The sequence below is a fragment of the Sebastes fasciatus genome, chromosome 22, assembly GCF_043250625.1.
Source record: "Sebastes fasciatus isolate fSebFas1 chromosome 22, fSebFas1.pri, whole genome shotgun sequence".
Classification (NCBI taxonomy): domain Eukaryota; kingdom Metazoa; phylum Chordata; class Actinopteri; order Perciformes; family Sebastidae; genus Sebastes; species Sebastes fasciatus.
In genome coordinates, this window is record NC_133816.1 from 14,454,921 (window position 1) to 14,474,414 (window position 19,494).

The window sequence follows — 19,494 nt, forward strand, 5'->3', positions numbered from 1 at the left end:
CTCTGACCTCAAGATATGTGAATAAAAATGGGTTCTCTGGGTACGCACAAGTCTCCCCTTTACAGACATGCCCGTTTTATGATAATCACATGCAGTTCGGTGAAAGTCATAGTCAAGTCAGCACACTGACACACTGACAGCTGTTGGTTTGCCATGTTATGATTTGAGCATATTGTTTTATGCTAAATGCAGTACCTGTGAGGGTTTCTGGAAAATATTTATAATTTTTTTGTGTTGTTAATTAATTTCCAATAATAAATATATACAAACATTTGCATAAAGCAGCATATTTGACCACTCCCATGTTGATAAGAGTGTTAAATACTTGATAAATATCTATTTAAAGTACATTTTGAACAAATAAAAAATGTGATTAATTTGTGATTAATCGCAATTAACTATGGACCATCATGTCATTAATCGGGATTAAATATTTTAATCGATTGACAGCCCTTTTGTGTAGCTTGTTTTGGAGGCGCAAACAATACCTGGATGGACTTCTGATTATGTAGTCTTGCATGTACTTACAAGGGCCCCAGTTTTTCCTTATGTCTTACCAAGTCTCACCCACAGTGACTTGGTGCTTATTTGTTTTTCTTGCGCCCAGTCTCACCCACAGTGACTTGGTGCTTATGTGTTTTTCTTGCGCCCAGTCTCACCCACAGTGACTTGGTGCTTATGTGTTTTTCTTGCGTCAAGTCTCACCCACAGTGACTTGGTGCTTATGTGTTTTTCTTGCGTCAAGTCTCACCCACAATGACTTTGTGACCACAAAAGTGAAATCAATATGTAATGAAATTACTGTTGGTTTGTTAATAGAAATTAAATGAATCAAAAGAATAAAACACAGCGCAGATATGTGTTAATCAATAATATGATCATGTATGCTGTTTATTATACGTGTTCCCGTTGTAATTTAAAACATTTACAATATAAACTGTAGATTTTGTGAATCCAGTGTTGTTATTACAGCGTGTAATATCATTGCATATACTGTATAGTGCAGCTATTGGAGCATTTTCTATGTTGTGCTGACCATCAACAGCCCACCATTGAATACTGCATGCATGAGGCAGTTATATTTACAGATTGTCTGTCTTTTCTGTGTAGGTTATGTACAGTATTTCTTCCTCATTCCACAGAAATACATGCAGCAGTTGGATTGTGTTGACACGTTCATGCACATTACTTTATCCAGTAACGATCAAAGACATATATGGTGAAAAGTAAGTTTGCAGTATTTTAATTGGCTGGTAATATCTTTGGGCTAAAATGATTGGTTGTGATCAAATGTTCACAAGACAAGAGGAGGTTTAAAAGGGGATACATATTGTTGGACTTCTATCAGAGACTTAAACATCAGTTGGTATTGATCCTCCTCCAGACTAAACACAGCAACATTTACAGTACAGAGGCTGACTGATCAGAGCAGGTGAGAAAACCTCTTCATCACTAACAAAAATTCATTGTTTTATTATATTATTAGAATAGTAGATTGACAATAAGGGGGTTTCTGAGCAGTGTCCAGAACAGAGGTGCTCACCATCCAATCATTGAAAAACGCAGTTCTTGTAGAAATCTCCAAATAACAAAAGTTTCTGATCCCACATCACAGCATGACTTTTTCTATGTCGTTCCTCAAGGTCTTTTTGTCTTAATGTGGTATTTTTGAGGGATTATTGATCATTTTTATCAATTCTCGAGTGGTAAAAAAGGGTTAAATTTAGCACAAAATCTGTGTAAAAAGTAGTATCAATCCAAAACTTTCTGCAACAACTTATGAGACATGATAGAGCATAGGAATGACCATCATGTACTTCTATCGTAACGTTCTAAACCCGTATACACTTTCACTATTTATTTTAATTAATTCATGTTTATGAGTGATTTATGACTAGAACACCTTGACACACAGTGCTGAGCTGCATTTCAAATGAATCTTCAGGTTCCCAGCTTTCAGATGATGTACACCACTTCTATGTGACATCTACTGCTGACATGCTATCTCCCCCTAAAGACCCCCTGTACCCCCCTAAAAAAGACAAAAACGGGTCTATTGTGGGTCTCAGAGGGTTAAATATGTGTGAGACTTTATTGAAATATTTAAATTTGAAGTGACATGATACAAAGCCATAAAGTCTGTGTATAAAATATTGAAATGTTATCATTTCCAAAAATTCAAACCATCGTGACAATGCTTTTTATTTTGCACTTAGTGGGTGTTAAGTATATTAGTATAAAGGATATTGTATTTGAACAATGAATTAACATGCTCAAAAATCTCATTATTTCTCCCACTGTAGACAAGATGAACATTGTTCTCCTGATCACCGTCACATTCACTCTTGCCCTTGTTCGTGGGAACGATCAACCTTGTCTCAGGAACTATAACAACAATGCGAACAACAGATTTGTTAAGAGACACATCCTTCAGAAGAGCTTTGACAGAGGATCGGTTCCTGCCTGGGAAAAGTGAGTTAAAGGGTTAAATCAATAAGTTCTCTGTGAAATGGCCACTAATTAGATCGACATAATACATTACAATAATGTGTATTTTAAAAGCATTTTTGAAATTCTGTTTCTACTGTGTCGTTTTTTTAAATATGACATTACTGCTTTATTTATATGTTTCAAAGTGTCATGACACTAGGTTGTACTTTATCAATAACATTTACTTTGCAGTGAAACATTTTTCTCATCATACAGGTACATAAGCGATACTGGACTCTGCGACAGACCATTGCAATCCTTCATCAGGGGCAGGGATAAGGCACGTGTCGAGAGGATCTGTAACGGCCGTGGCCGCCCGCTATTACGTAGTCGCCGCGGTAACTTATGCATCAGTGGCTCAAGAATTCTGGTATATGACATCATAGTCGACAACAATTGCAGGGTTCAACGTTTAGTGAATACCACAAAAAAAGTGATTGTGGCTTGTGATGTAGTTGAAAACCAATGCCTTCCTGTCCATTTTGAGAAGTACACTAACCAAATACCAGACAGAAACGCTAGGCACTGCAGGCCCCGTCGTTACAGAGACTAACAGACTAGCAGACTAAGTTTTTGGAGGGTTAGTAGACGTTGGATCCCAGTTGCCTGACATCTATAGCGTCTGTCAATCTTAGCTAAATAAAGCTGTTTTTGCTTAAATAAAAACATGTGATTTTGTTACTTTACCCACAAAATGACCATTTGTATATTAATTGCTCACTGTGTGTTACAGAGGACCTATTGTGCTTATTCCCAGGTGCATTCTTGTATTTTAAGTTTCTACTAGAAAATGTTTACATGATTTAATGTTCGAAAAACGCTTTACTTTTCTCATACCGGCTGTGCTGCAGCACCTCTTTTCACCCTCTGTCTGAAACGCTCTGTTTGAGCTCCTGCCCCGCCTTCCTGAAAAGCCCAGTCTGCTCTGATTGGTCAGCTGGCCCACTCTGTTGTGATTGGTCAACCTAACCAAACTCTTTGGCCTTCACTCCAGCTCCGCTATAACTAGCTTTGTTTGAGGGCGAGCCAAACTAGCCGTTATGCAAATGTGTTTCTTGGTGACATCACCACGTTACGGAAGAAAAGGCGGGACTTCAAGCGAGGCGTTTCAGGCAGTTCAGGAGCAGTGTTTCTGTGGGGGAGAGTAACTCCTTTTAGGGTGGAATTTGGGCAGTAACTTTGCAGACCTTTTATATACACAAAAACTATATAACATACAAAAGGAAAGGAAAATAGCACAAAAGCATAATTGGACCTCTTTAACTTGAATTCTTGAAGAAAACAAAAAATCAAGTTTGCGCAGGCGAGTCATCGGTCATTTTGTGGGAGAAGTGTTCCTTTAAGCTACGTTATATTCTCTGTTACGTGTTTGAGCCTGTTCATCATAACATTTTGTGAGATGAGCATGATTAAAATAATGTGTGCCATGCATGAATGATAATGCATTGAGCGATAATATTATTATATTAAACATTTTTACTGAGATTTACATTTTCAGTCCAAGCTATTGTCACTCTGTATAATCCTCTTACTGTCAAACTCAATGTCCCCCCACATTTATATCCATGTACTTTCTCCATTACTGTGACATTTTTGTGAAGCTGCATTAAAATCCTGTTTGTTTTGCTTTTTATATTGTCAAATAAATGGCTTTAAGCTGAATTCATCAATCTTTTTGTTGTTAACATTGAATCATATCTACTATGCTATACAGAACTATTACCCACCTCTGCAAATCTACAGAGTTTTTCCATCTCTTTAGATTGAATGCCGGTGGAATACCTTCATACATTTTATGGACTGTTGAACCACCAACAACAACTGAGCTGAACTGTCTCACTGACACACTTGTTACTTCCTGTTTGCATTTTTAATTCTCTTTCTGTAAATGTAAATGTGTTGGGGGCATCTACTTTTCATTAATTTTCCAGCCAATCTGTCAGTTTCGCAGCATAAAGAGCTAAATGAAGCAATGATTAAAGAAGACTAACAGCCTTCTGATTCATCAGATTTAAACATTAGTTACTGTAGTGATTTGAGATTTTTACATCCATATTCAAGCAGGAATGAACAGATATACAGTGTATAGATCATCACATTTGAGTGACTAGAAAACCACTGAAGGTTGTATGATGGTCAGTTCCCCAAACCCATGCATTTTCAGCCATGCGCACATACACCTGGTCTCCTGGCTGCAGCTGCAGGAACACTGCGTTTCCTCCATTATCAGCTGTGTCAATTAGTGACCAGTGATCATGGGTCGTGACCATCAGTTCATTGTTCTTGTACAGTAACAGATGTGCCTTATAATATCCTCCAGCATGATAGAAGATGGTGAAGTAATAAACACCTGCAACAGGTGCAACGAAGATACCTGTGGAAACAACAGGGTGGCGGTCATAATTTGTTTTTCTTTTTTTTAATTAACAACTGAGAAGTCAAAGCACAAATCATCAGTAGTCCTTAGAACTTTAGTTACTTTATTTTTATTGATGGGTCCGATTGTCTTGTTACCGTTAAAGGACCAGTGTGTAGGATTAAGGGGGATCTATTGGTAGAAATGGAATATAATATTCATAACTATGTTTTCATTAGTGTACTGTCAACTGAAACTAAGAAGAATAGTTATGTTTCCGTTAGCTTAGAATGAGCCCTTCATATCTACATAGGAAGTGGATTTTATTCACCGAGTCCGCCATGTTGCTCCTCCATGTTTCTACAAACACTGGCTTTAGAGAGAGACTTTCACGTTTGGAAAAAGAGGGGATGAGCGGAGGGGTATTCAGTTGGTTGCAATCTGCAACCTCACAGCTAGATGCCACTAAATCCCACAAATTGCACCTTTAAGGTTCATTTCTAATTTTGGTTTAGGGTAATGGGGCATCCTACGTAGGTCCGACGGCCAACTGTCTAGTTAGCCTGGGTGGCTTCCCTCCCTTATGTTAAGATTAATTCTGTCTATCCACTTTCATTTCTTTTGTTTAGTGCTCATGCACACACTACAGCCCCCAACCTATTAATTACCTCCACCAAGGCCGAAGGCCTAGGAAGGAGATTATGTTTTCACCGACGTTGGTTTGTTGGTTTGTTTGTTGGTTTGTTTGTTTGTTTGTCTGTTAGCAAGATTACTCCAAAAGTTTGCGATGAATTTGAATGAAATTTTGAAGGGGTGGGGTGTGGCACAAAGAACAATCCATTGGATTTTGGTGGCGATCCGGATCATGATTCGGATTCAGGATTTTTTTTAAGAATTCCGATTAGCCTGAGCATTAAGACCACTGGGTATAACACATCAGCAGTGTAGCTGATGACGCGTTGATGACGCGTGACCCCGCCCCCTTCCTCCTTCTGATAGCAGAGAGATACGTGTGTGGCTGTGTGTGCGGGAGCTGCTGGCCGTCCGCGGTGAGAAAGAACAAAGCTGTAGCTGACGGGATGACAGACAACGTATTGTAACGTATTACAGACATAACAAGTCTGCTGAAGAGAGAGAGGCATCCGCCGATACGTTACACGGAAACACACCATGTTAATAATAAGCCGACAACCTCACGGTACCGCCAGCTGTGAGCTGTGATCTGTTTTTAAAGTCACGCGTTGGCAGAGGTCTGTGCTCTCCGAGTGCAATTCTAGTTGTACTTATTTATTTGCTGCGATCAATGAAGTTGTCTCAACAAATTACATTGCACACACATTAAATGCTGATTCAAAACTAAACATGCAGGTGACTGTGAGTATTACCTGTGAATTGACTGTAGGCATTCCCAATGTTTGTTATCACTGTTCTGTAGATTAAAGTCGTGTCTGTGTTGAAGGGTCCGATGGCATTATCTCCTCCTCCTGTTGCTGCACTGAAAATCACCTTGGTTCTTTCTGTGTAAAACAAAACATTATATAAACAGTATAAGGTTACAAAAACATATGAAAAACATTGCCAAAATTAGACAATTTTTAACCTCAGAGTGATGCTGAAATACCAATACGTGGCAGCCAGGATTTTGACCAATATAATACAAAGAAATAACATTACCCCTCTGCTTGCTGCACTGCACTGGCTACCTGTATCTTTTAGAATTGATTTTAAAGTCCTTTTACTGATCTACAAAGCTTGACATTATCTAGCACCTTCATATATCAGGGACTGTCCCAACAAAAACTCCCACAAGAAATTTTGAGAGGCTGCTTTCTGTTTTTATGGCCCTGAACTGTGGAACACTCTCTCTTAGATCTTAGAACAGCAAACTCCCATCGATTTTTTTTCTAAATGATTTGGAGGCCTATGTTTCTGATTTGGCTTTAATTCGGATGAACTTATCTGGTATCATTGTTAATCTTTTGTTGTATTGCGATCAACCTGTTTTTTCATTTTTCTCTCACTATTATTGTTATTGTTTACTTTAACCTGATCTTGTTTTGTTATAGGCTGCATCTTTGCTATACAAATAAAGTTATTTTTATTACTACTATTTTGTCGTTTAGTTTGGAGGACTTTTAATTATTTCAATTAATCATATGTATTCCATCATATAATACAAAATATGCTTTTTTTTTAATATTTTAAATATCACTTTACCTTTATTCCTCAGTTCCAGAATCTGGGTTTCACTGTCCTTCAGCCTGGTTTCACTGTCCTTCAGCCTGGTTTCACTGTCCTTCTGCCTGGTTTCACTGTCCTTCAGCCTGGTTTCACTGTCCTTCAGCCTGGTTTCACTGTCGTTCAGCCTGGTTTCCACAGCTCTGAGTTTTTCTGTCATTGCACCAAACTCAATCAGTAGATCACACATGTCAGGATTGCATGACTGTATTTCCATAGATATTTCTGTTTCATTAGCATTACCAACATCTTGGGCAAAAATCAAGTCGCTGAACAGCAAAACAATCAATAAAATGGCAAAATTCATCTTCCAAGTTGATTCAAGATCGCTCAGTCATCTAAAGTCTGACAGATGTGATCCCTCTGGCTGCTTTTAATGCTGGCTTGTTAATTTTCAACATCCCATTCGACACGTATGTGACCTTAATATCTTATCTATTATCCAACTGTTTCAGGAATGAGGAAATAGTACATTTACTGGCAAACCAATTTTATTAATCATTAATGTGGCCTCTTAGTTTTTCACAGATCTTAAAAAACAAGTTTATTTGTATAGCATCTTTCAACAACATGATAATTAAAAGTAATTTATTTAAGACATAAAAGGCAGTAGGACAAGATATAAAAGAAAAAAACAAGGCAATGTATACATATAAATAGAATTTAAAAAGAGTGAACTAAAATACCCATTCTCCTGGGCTCATCAAAATCTAAACCAAATGTCATGGCAATAGTTGACAGTAATCTTTCTGCAATGCATCTTGTATCTCCTCAATGCATGTCACTCTGTTTTGAATATTTCAGAAGTGAAGATATTTTACCATGAAATGCACTGAGCTCAGTCATGTTGCTTGGAGGACGAACCCTATCCATTAAAAATAAATAATAATAAACTTTACATTTTCGTCTCCACAGTTTGCATCCCAAATATTTCGAAAAAGACGAAAATGTGAAATAAAAAAAAGTAGTAAAATTAAAAAAATTAAAAAGAAAAGCACATTACTAGAAAACGAGGTAGCCGATGGAGCAGTGGCCTCTGTCGCCTCACAGCAAGGTTAGAATCTGGCTTGTCCCACAGTCCAAAAACGTACAGATTAGGTTAATTGTTGACACTTAATTGCCCGTAGGTGTGAATGTGAGCCTGAATGGTTGTCTGTCTTTAGTTTAAGTCTAAGAGCTCAGTGCATTTCATGGTAATCTGCCCATTTAATTTAGATATGTAGTGCTCACTAATTGAAATTCAGGCTTGATGGCTGCACTAAGGGAAAGATCACAGGGTAACAAAGATTAGAACATCTTGGGATGACAATTTATAGAGAATATTTTTATTTATATCTTTCTAGTTTTTGAGATACTGATGGATCAAAGTTTCAGGAAAGACAAAAGATCAGGCAATTCACTAAAATCATCCTGGTCAAAATGAAAATCTAAACCAAATGTTGGCCAATGTCAAGCCTCAAAACGGCAAAGTTTTTTTCATGATCTCTTCGTCTCCTAAGCTCTGACCGATATGGTCCTTCTGGTATTGAATGGTAGAGAATTGTTAATATTTGACCTTTCCTCGGACATATCTTTCTTGGCAGAGCTTGTTTTTTGTCTAAATAATTCACTGGAGTTCCGCTGGCATTTCCAGACAAGCGACAAGGAAGGACGATTTCATAAATGATCTAACTAACAATCATTGAACAACTGAACCGGAACAGTTTCACTGAAATATATAACTTAAATTTCTAGCTTGTGGATTGAAGGTCTTCATCATCATCATCATCATCATTCATTAGCATTACCAACATCTTGAGCCAAAATCAAGTCGCTGAACAGCAAAACAATCTAAACAAATGGCGAAATTCATCTTCCAAGTTGTTTCAAGATCACTTAGTCATCTAAAGTCTGACAGATGTGATCCCTCTGGTTGCTTTTAATGATGTCTTGTTAATTTTCAACATCCCATTCGACACATATGTGACTTTAATATCTTAAAAATTGTAAAAAAAATAAGATCACAGATCTTACAAAACAAGTTTATTTGTTTAGCAACTTTCAACATGTTGATACCCAACATTACCAAATGGTGGCAAAGACAATGAACTACGCTTCTCAGGACCTTGAGTCATGCACCCATTGAGTATCTCCACCCATGGACTCAGCTCAGTAACCATTGGCTGATGACTCATTCACACATTCTTCTTCACACACACTCACACCCAGGACAAAACCAAAGGACAATCCTTTGTTCTTCCTCTTTCTTCACCCCTTTTTCACCTCTCCTGACCTGCTGAAGGTGAGCTGCTGCTCTTCTCTCCAGACCAGAAGCTGTAGAAGCAGCTCTGCTCTGATCTACATCAAGATCTCCCAGCAAGGACACTGATGCTGCGGGAACCAAAGCACAGGTATCGATCACAGGGACGCCCCACACCAACATACATGGACGTACTGAGGAGAGATGCTGGACAGTGCTGGCGAGCTAGCCAGATGTATGGTGGACTGAGACAGCTGGAAGCTCCGCTTGGAAGCCCATCTGAGGACGACCCAATGATATCAATTCCGATAGTTGTATTATCACTCTTTTACATCCACTACTATTGGTTTTGTGTTATTAGTCCTACGTGTATTAGTTATTACAACTGCTGGGCTATTATTGTGAGCACATGTAGAACAAAGAGGCCATGTGGTAACATGTTGGTGGCCATCTTTGATCCGGCCATCTTTGTAGTTTTACAGTGTTTGCCATTTTGTCTGTAGACACATGCAGACATCTTGAGACAAGTTCTCTCTCTCTCTCTCTCTCTCTCTCTCTCTCTCTCTCTCTCTCTCTCTCTCTCTCTCCCTCTCTCCCTCTCTCCCTCTCCCCCTCTCCCCCCTCTTGTTTGCATTATGTCTCTGTCTCCAAACAATGTGTTGGGGGCAGCAATATCTTCTTTTCATTCATTTTCCAACCAAACGGTCAGCTTCACAGCATAAAGAACTAAATGAAGCAATGATTAAAGAAAGCTAATTTCATTTTTAGAGTCTTTATTTTATGAGCAACAGCCTTGTGATTCATCAGATTTTAACATTTCATAATAACAGGTGTACTTAACAGGTCATTTTATACATTGAGGTCAAGTTTCAAAAAATGCTCTCACTACAATGAAATAGCTCCTATGGGGACTAATATCATCACACATGAATAAAACTGGGCTCATTGGATCCACAAGAGTCTCAGCTTTACAGTAATACCCAATTTATGTAATTCTAAGACTATTTAGGGACCCCAGTATGCAGAAATATTTAAGTACACTATTATAAAATAGGTGAAAATAAAACATTATACTGCATGCTAAAAACTGCATGGTGTTTGCTGAAAACTGCATGTGATTACCACCATCAGGTCATGCTGTTAGAGGGACAACGACTGAGCTGAACTGTCTCACTGACACACTTGTTACTTCCTGTTTGCATTTTTATTTCTCTCTCTGTAAATGTAAATGTGTTAGGGGCATCTACTTTTCATTAATTTTCCAGCCAAACTGTCAGCTTTGCAGCATAAAGAGCTAAATGAAGCAATGATTAAAGAAGACTAACAGCCTTCTGATTCATCAGATTTAAACATTATTTACTGTAGTGATCTGAGATCTTTACATCCATATTCAACCAGGAATGAACAGATATACAGTGTATAGATCATCACATTTGAGTGACTAGAAAACCACTGAAGGTTGTATGATAGTCGGATCCCCAAACCCATGTATTTGCAGCCATGCGCACATACACCCGGTCTCCTGGCTGCAGCTGCAGGAACACTGCGTTTCCTCCATTATCAGCTGTGTCAGAATATGACACGTGATCATGGGTCATGACCATCAGTTGATTGTTCTTGAACAGTAACAGATGTCCCTCATGTTCTCCTCCAGCATGATAGAAGATGGTGAAGTAATAAACACCTGCAACAGGTGCAACGAAGATACCTGTGGAAACAACAGGGTGGCGGTCACATTTTTTTCTTTTTTTAATTTACAACTGAGAAGTCAAAGCACAAATCATCAGTAGTCATTAGCACTTTAGTTACTTTATTTTTATTGATGGGTCCAGTAGTCTTGTTTCCGTTAAAGGACCAGTGTGTAGGATTAAGGGGGATCTATTGGTAGAAATGGAATATAATATTCATAACTATGTTTTCATTAGTGTACTGTCAACTGAAACTAAGAAGAATCATTATGTTTCCGTTAGCTTAGAATGAGCCCTTCATATCTACATAGGGAGCGGGTTTTATTCACCGAGTCCGCCATGTTGCTCCTCCATGTTTCTACAGTTGCCCAGAACGGACAAACCAAACACTGGCTCTAGAGAGAGACTTTCATGTTTGGAAAATTAAAGAGTGAGCGGAGGGGAATTCAGTTGGTTGCAATTTGCAACCTCACAGCTAGATGCCACTAAATCCTACACACTGAGCCTTTAAGGTTAATTTCTAATTTTGGTTTAGGTTAAGGGGGCATCCCAGGTCCGACGGCCCGCTGTGTAGTTAGCCTGGGTGGCTTCCCTCCCTTTTGTTAAGTTTAATTCTGCCTATCCACTTTCATTTCTTTTGTTTGGTATTAGTATTTTGGGGATCACATTAGGCGTGCTCATGCACACACTACAGCCCCCAAGCCTAAACAACTTATTCATTTTACTTATTTATTTGCTGCAATTAATGAAGTTGTCTCAACAAATGACATTGCACACACACATACAATACTGATGCAAAACTAAACATGCAGGTGACTGTGAGTATTACCTGTGGATGGACTGTAGGCATTTCCAATGTTTGTTATCACTGTTTTGTAGATTAAAGTTTTGTCTGTGTTGAAGGGTCCGAAGCTTCCTACTCCTGTTGCTGCACTGAAAATCACCTTGGTTCTTTCTGTGTAAAACAAAACATTATATACAGTATGTATTCACAAAAACATTAGAGAAACATTGCCAAAATTAGACCATTTTTAACTCAGCGCGATGCTGAAATGCCAATACGTGTTTTTATTACAAGCTGCTTGGATTACATTTCTAATGGTCTCCCTAAAAAGTCTTTAAGAATATTACACAATATGGCAGCCAGGATTTTGACCAATACAATAATAAGAAATAACATTACCCCTCTGCTTGCGTCACTGCACTGGCTACCTGCATCTTTAAGAATTGATTTCTTGATTTTTTTTATTGAAGTCCTTTTACTGATCTACGAAGCTTGACATAATCTAGCACCTTCATATATCAGGGACTGTCCACACAAAAACTCCCACAAGACATTTTGAGAGGCTGCTTTCTTTTTTTATGGCCCTGAACTGTGGAACACTCTCTCTTAGATCTTAGAACAGCAAACTCCCATCCATTTTTTTTCTAAATGATTTGGAGGCCTATGTTTCTGATTTGGCTTTAATTCGGATGAACTTTTCTGGTATCATTGTTAATCTTTTATTGTATTGCGATCAACCTGTTTTTTCATTTTTCTCTCACTATTATTGTTATTGTTTACTTTCACCTGATCTTGTTTTGTTATGGGCTGCATCTTTACTATACAAATAAAGTTATCATTATTACTACTATTTTGTCATTTAGTTTGGAGGACATTTAATTGACACCATTGATCATGATATATTATTCAATAAAATGGAAAGGTATGGTATAAGAGGGGTAGTGCTGAACTGGTTGAGAAGTTATATAGGAAACAGGTAGCAGTACGTGCAAATAGGGGACTACAAATCAACATGCTCAGGTATTACTTGTGGGGTCCCACAGGGGTCAGTATTGGGTCCAAAACTGTTTATTATGTATATAAATGACATAGGTAGGGTATCAAGGACACTGAATTTAGTTTTATTTGCAGATGACACAAATATTTTTTGTTCTGGGGAAAATCTGCAGCAGCTTTTGGAGGTGGCCACAACAGAAATCAGAAAATTGCAACGGTGGTTTGACAGAAATAAATTGTCATTAAATTTGGACAAAACTAAATTTATGTTATTTGGAAACCAACAAATAGACATACAAGTACAAATGATAATAGATGATGTTAATATTGAAAGAGTATATGTAAATACATTTCTGGGTGTAATACTGGTCCACAAAATCTGCTGGAAATCTCAGATAAATAATGTAAGAACAAAGCTGGCAAAGAGCATAACAGTTTCAGGGAAAACAAGACACATACTGGACCATAAATCACTGCACATTCTGTATTCTTCACTTGTATCACCATATCTGAATTACTGTGTGGAAGTTTGGGGTAACACTTATAAAAGAAACTGACAACCATTATGCATACTACAGAACAGAGCAATCAGGATAGTGAATAATGTGGGATATAGGGAACACACGAACACACTGTTTTTAAAGTCACATGCATTGAAATTTATGGATTTGGTCAAATTTAAAACCGCAATAATTATGTTTAAAGCAAGGCGTAATTCACTTCCGGGCAATATTCAAAAAATGTTTTGTGACAGGGAGGGGGGGTATAATTTAAGAGGAAAATTTAATTTTAAAAAGCATTGTGTTCGTACAAAAAAGAAGTGTATGTGTATTTCAGTCTGTGGGGTGGATTCATTTATTCAATTTGGGATGTAAATAAATCTGGGATAGTTTTTATATTATATTATATTATCATTCTATGATATATGAATTATTAGAGGAGAAGTGAGAAAGGGGTAGGGAAATGTAAGTTTTACTTCTACCTACTCCTTTTCGGACACTATTACTCTTGTTTTGTTTGTTATTATTTTGTACCTGTTTTTATTTATTTAATGTTCGAAATAAAGTCTTTCATTCATTCATTCAATTATTTCAATAAATCATGTGTATTCCATCATAATACAAAATATGCTTTTTTTAATATTTTAAATTTCACTTTACCTTTATTCTTCAATTCCAGAATCTGGGTTTCACTGTCGTTCAGCCTGGTTTCCACAGCTCTGAGTGTTTCTAACAATGCACCATAATCTCTCAGTAGTGGATTTTCTGTTTCAGCAGCATTACCAACATCTTGAGCCAAAATAAAGTCACTGAACAGCAAAACAATCATTAAAATGGCGAAATTCATCTTCCAAGTTGATTCAAGATCGCTCAGTCATCTAAAGTCTGACAGATGTGATCCCTCTGGCTGCTTTTTAAATGCTGACTTTTAATTTTCAACATCCCATTCGACACACATGTGACTTTGATATCTTATCTGTTATCCAACTGTTTCAGTAATGACGAAATAGTACATTTACTGGCAAGCCATTTTTATTAATCATTAGTGTGGCCTCTTCACTGATCTTACAAAACAAGTTTATTTGTTTAGCAAATTTCAACAACATGGCAATTAAAAGTTATTTATTTAAGACGTAAAGGGCAGTAGGACTAGATATAAAAGGAAAAACAGGAAATGTATACATATAAACAGAATTTAAAAAGAGTGAAATAAAATGCCCATTCTCCTGTGCTCATCAAAATCTAAACCAAATGTCATGGCAATAGTTGACAGTAATCTTTCTGTAATGCATCTTGTATCTCCTCAGTATATCTTCTCTTCATTCATTTTCCAGCCAAACTGTCAGCTTCGCAGCATGAAGAACTAAATGAAGCAATGATTAAAGAAGACTAACAGCCTTCTGATTCATCACATTTAAACATTATTTACTGTAGTGATCTGAGACTTTTACATCCATATTCAAGCAGGAATGAACAGATATACAGTGTATAGATCATCACATTTGAGTGACTAGAAAACCACTGAAGGTTGTATGGTAGTCAGATCCCCAAACCCATGCATTTGCAGCCATGCGCACATAAACCTGGTCTCCTTGCTGCAGCTGCAGGAACACTGCGTTTCCTCCATTATCATCTTGGTCAGATGATGACTTGGGATCAAAGGCCGCGACTATCGGTTTATTGCTCTTGAACAGATTCAGATTTCCCGGATGTGTTCCAACAGCACAATAGAAGATGGTGAAGTAATAAACACCTGCAACAGGTGCAACGAAGATACCTGTGGAAACAACAGGGTGGCGGTCACATTTTTTTTCTTTTTTTAATTTACAACTGAGAGGTCAAAGCACAAATCATCAGTAGTCCTTAACACTTTATTTACTTTATTTTTATTGATGGGTCCGGTAGTCTTGTTTCCATTAAAGGACCAGTGTGTAAGATTAAGGGGGATCTATTGGCAGAAATGGAATATAATATTCATAACTATGTTTTCATTAGTGTACTGTCAACTGAAACTAAGAATCGTTGTGTTTCCGTTAACTCAGAATGAGCCCTTCATATCTACATAGGGAGCGGGTTTTCTTCACGGAGTCCGCCATGTTGCTCCTCCATGTTTCTACAGTAGCCCAGAACGGACAAACCAAACACTGGCTTTAGAGAGAGCCTTTCATGTTTGGAAAATGAAGGGGTGAGCGGAGGGGAATTCAGTTGGTTGCAATCTGCAACCTCACAGCTAGATGGCACTAAATCCTACACACTGCACCTTTAAGGTTAATTCATAATTAATTAATATGCTCATGCACACACTACAGCCCCCAAGCCTCAACAACCTATTCATTTCACTTATTTATTTGCTGAAATCAATGAAGTTGTCTCAAAAAATTATATTGCACACACACATGCAATACTGATTCAAAACTAAACATGCAGGTGACTGTGAGTATTACCTGTGGATGGACTGTAGGCATTACCAATGTTTGATATCACTGTTCTGTAGATTAAAATCGTGCTTGTGTTGAAGGGTCCGATGCCTTTATCTCCTCCTCCTGTTGCTGCACTGAAAATCACCTTGGTACTTTCTGTGTAAAACAAAACATATATATATATATACAGTATGTGGTCACAATAACATACGATTTTATTACAGGCTGCTTGGATTATATTTGTAATGGTCTCCCTAAAAAGTTTTTCAAGGCCTTGTTAAGCAAAAATAAATATGCATTCTGGGTTTGTCACACCACAGAAAAATGTGTTACTCACCATCCAGCCAAATTTGAATGATTAAAAAAAATGCCAAGTACTGTATATAAATTTAGCTTTCAAAATCATGGAAAAATAAGCAGTATTCTCTGCTATGAAACGCTGGGGGCGTGTCTGCTGAAGGCGCTGAAACCACGCCCACAAGCGAGGAAGGTGCATTCCCTCAGTAGCGGCGAGTGAAGAGGGAAGAGCCCAGCGCCAAATCCCCGTCCGACGGGCGAATTGGGGAAATGTGGCGTATGGAAGACCGCTTGCCCGGTGTCGCTCGGGGGGGCTAAATCCTTCTGATCGAGGTTCAGCCCGTGGACGGTGTGAGGCCGGTAACGGCCCCGGTCGTGCCGGGGTCCGGTCTTCTCGGAGTCGGGTTGTTTTGGAATGCAGCCCAAAGCGGGTGGTAAACTCCATCTAAGGCTAAATACCGTCACAAGATCGATAGTCGACAAGTACCTTAAGGGAAAGGAGAGGGAGAGGGAGAGTTCAAGAGGGCGTCTGCCCAGGAGATTCAACTCGGCGGGTTAGGGACGGCCGCTCGGTGTGTGAGGATGCCCTCTTGGGATCTCTCCCCGGCCTTACAAGGCCTTTAAAAATATTACAGAACGTGGCAGCCAGGATTTTGACCATTACAATAATAAGAAATAACATTACCCCTCTGCTTGCTGCACTGCACTGGCTACCTGCATCTTTAAGAATTGATTTTAAAGTCCTTTTACTGATCTACAAAGCTTGACAAAGCTTCCTAGATTTTTTTAAAAGGCCTATGTTTTTAATTTGGCTTTTAATTCGGGTGAACTTTTTGGTATCATTGTTAAACTTTTGTCATATTGCGATCAAACAGTTTTTTTATTTTGTTTTTCTCTCACTATTGCTCTTTATTGTTTACTTTCATCTGATCTTGTTTTGTTATGGGCTGCATCTTTGCTATACAAATAAAGTTATTGTTATTACTACTGTTTTGTCGTTTAGTTTGGAGGACTTTTAATTAATTCAATTCATCATGTGTATTCCATCATAATACAAAATATGCTTTTGTTAATACTTTAAATTTCACTTTACCTTTACTCCTCAGTTCCAGAACCTTGGTTTCACTGTCCCTCAGCCTGGTTTCACTGTCTGCCAGCCTGGTTTCACTGTCTGTCAGTCTGGTTTCACTGTCCCTCAGTATGGTTTCACTGTCCCTCAGCCTGGTTTCACTGTTCCTCAGCCTGGTTTCACTGTTCTTCAGCCTGGTTTCACTGTCTGTCTGCCTGGTTTCACTGTCCTTCAGCCTGGTTTCCACAGCTCTGAGTTTTTCTGTCATTGCACCAAACTCTCTCAGTTTGCACTGAGCTCAGTCATGTTGCTCGGAGGACGAACCCTGTCTATTAAAAATAAATAATAATAAACTTGACATTTTTGTCTCCACAGTTTACATCCCAAATGTTTCGAAAAAGACGAAAATAGAAAGTTAAAAAAGTAGTAAAATAACAAAAATTTAAAAGAAAAGCACATTACAAGAAAACGAGGCAGCACGATGGTGCAGTGGCCTCTGTTGCCTCACAGCAAGAGGGTCGCAGGTTCGAATCTGGCTTGTCCCACAGTCTAAAAACGTGCAGGTTAGGTTAATTGTTGACACTAAATTGCCCGTAGGTGTGAATGTGAGCCTGAATGGTTGTCTGTCTCTATGTGTCAGCCCTGTGATAGTCTGGCAGCTCACCCAATATCAACTGGGATCTGCTCCAGACCCCACGTGACCCTGAATCGGATAAGCGGTTACAGATAATGAATCGATGGATTACAGGAAAATTAGGCCAACATACTGTAGATCAGTGGGTAGAGTGGGTTGTTCTTTAACCACGAGGTTAGTGGTCCAATCCCTGGCTTCTACTTTCTGCACATCGACGTGTCCTTTACCCCACTGCACATAATGCAGGTTAAATGGTTTAAAGGTCCCATATCGTGCTCATGTTCATATCATACTTGTATTTTGTGTTTCTAATAGAACATGTTTACCTGGTTTCATTTTCCTCATACTGTCTGCCTGAATATACCTGTATTCACCCTCTGTCTGAAACGCTCCGTTTTAGTGCATTTCAACGGAATGGGAACGGAATTGCGTTGCTAGGCAACAGCTTGGGTCCATGATTTCCTGTCAGCTGATGTTATTTACATACATTGCAACAGGAAATAAACTGGGACACATTTAGAATGTTTATGTTTAAAACCGTGTAATGGTCTAAATATTGTATATTTTTGACATCACAAATGGACAGAAATCCTAACGACTTGTTTCAAACGTGCAATTTCTGAATACGGGCTGCGTGTATTTCACCGTATATTGAGTGTTTTGATAGTTTAACAGTATTTATATGGCACTTAAATCTGCTTTGTAATATAAAAGACATCTCACTTTTTACAATATGGGACCTTTAAAAGCAGAGGTTAAATTTCATGTATGTACCTTTATGTAGTATCTTGCTGAACGAAAACTGTAAGTACCATAAACGTTTGTTTGCCACAGAGCTTATTTTCTGCAATAAACCAAAACTCAGTGGAAAAGTCCAATTGGCTTTTTGTCGAGGGAACCTAGGGTGATGCTGACCACCTGGTTGGCCTACAAAAATACATCATCCCTGGAGCACTCTATTCATAAACCCAATTCACACTGGGACCATGTCCGTTATTGTTGCCTGTACTGTGCATGCTGTGCTATTTATTGTATTTACTGTGATTTACTGCATATTGTGCTATTTATTGTATTTTTGTGATATACTATGATGTGTTTTAAACAACTTGTGAAGCAGAAGGCACATTTCCACATTTGTGGACAAGAAAGATTATTATTGTTACTATTGAGAAATGTATAGTTTAGTAAGATTTTGAAATGTCCTTTGTTTTGAGTAGCCCACGAACCTCTCAAGCCGTGGGCACACTGCCCGCATGCTCGCCTGACGGCAGCGTTGCGTCGTGGCCGCGTGATGCACACCTAGGGTGTTCACACTAGACGCGAGTTAGCTGCCTGTTGGGAGCGTGTCTGCTACCTGTCAGCTGTGTTTTTGCTGCTGCTGACAGCCCTTTCTTTCTACGTAGAGTTTGCCTTTTAATGGCCATTTAACTTCATGACAAATATAATTTATATTTATTTTAGACAGAGAAAGGTTCAGAAACGTGTGGTAATTAGTAAATAATAGTAATAATCCACAATTAAAACTCCGTACTGTATTCATTTATGATGCTTTCCAGGTCACTGCTTGTTCCACATCACTGTCCGGCACATATTTCAGAATAAAAGCCTCGTGTTAACAAATGAAGGAATTCTGTGCAAAGAAAACCCGCTTAAGGGCTTTTATTTCGAAATGAAAGCAGGAAGTGTTGATTTAAACCCCAAACGTTATCAATTTTTTGAGTTCCCAAAGTGACTGCATGTTTCCACAGCACTGCCTGCTCATATTTCAGAATAAAAGCCTCGT

The 19,494-nt window shown here is 38.4% G+C and overlaps 3 protein-coding genes across 3 annotated transcripts; all 3 read right to left on the reverse strand.

Annotated features, from left to right (window-relative positions):
• Positions 1-2,177: 2,177 nt before the first annotated feature.
• Positions 2,178-7,569, reverse strand: LOC141761123 (complement C1q tumor necrosis factor-related protein 3-like). Its single transcript, XM_074624376.1, has 4 exons — positions 7,213-7,569; positions 7,064-7,107; positions 6,232-6,363; positions 2,178-4,864 (listed from the first exon to the last, which is right to left on the reverse strand). The coding sequence occupies exons 1-4, from the start codon at positions 7,389-7,391 to the stop codon at positions 4,584-4,586; spliced, it is 636 nt and encodes a 211-aa protein (XP_074480477.1). The 5' UTR covers positions 7,392-7,569; the 3' UTR covers positions 2,178-4,583.
• A 3,093-nt stretch (positions 7,570-10,662) lies between these two features.
• On the reverse strand, positions 10,663-14,554 carry LOC141761124 (complement C1q-like protein 3). The gene is made up of 3 exons (XM_074624377.1): positions 13,952-14,554; positions 11,841-11,966; positions 10,663-11,031 (listed from the first exon to the last, which is right to left on the reverse strand). The coding sequence occupies exons 1-3, from the start codon at positions 14,136-14,138 to the stop codon at positions 10,751-10,753; spliced, it is 594 nt and encodes a 197-aa protein (XP_074480478.1). The 5' UTR covers positions 14,139-14,554; the 3' UTR covers positions 10,663-10,750.
• A 145-nt stretch (positions 14,555-14,699) lies between these two features.
• On the reverse strand, positions 14,700-17,345 carry LOC141761312 (cerebellin-2-like). The gene is made up of 3 exons (XM_074624648.1): positions 17,102-17,345; positions 15,736-15,867; positions 14,700-15,068 (listed from the first exon to the last, which is right to left on the reverse strand). The coding sequence occupies exons 1-3, from the start codon at positions 17,343-17,345 to the stop codon at positions 14,788-14,790; spliced, it is 657 nt and encodes a 218-aa protein (XP_074480749.1). The 3' UTR covers positions 14,700-14,787.
• Positions 17,346-19,494: the final 2,149 nt, after the last annotated feature.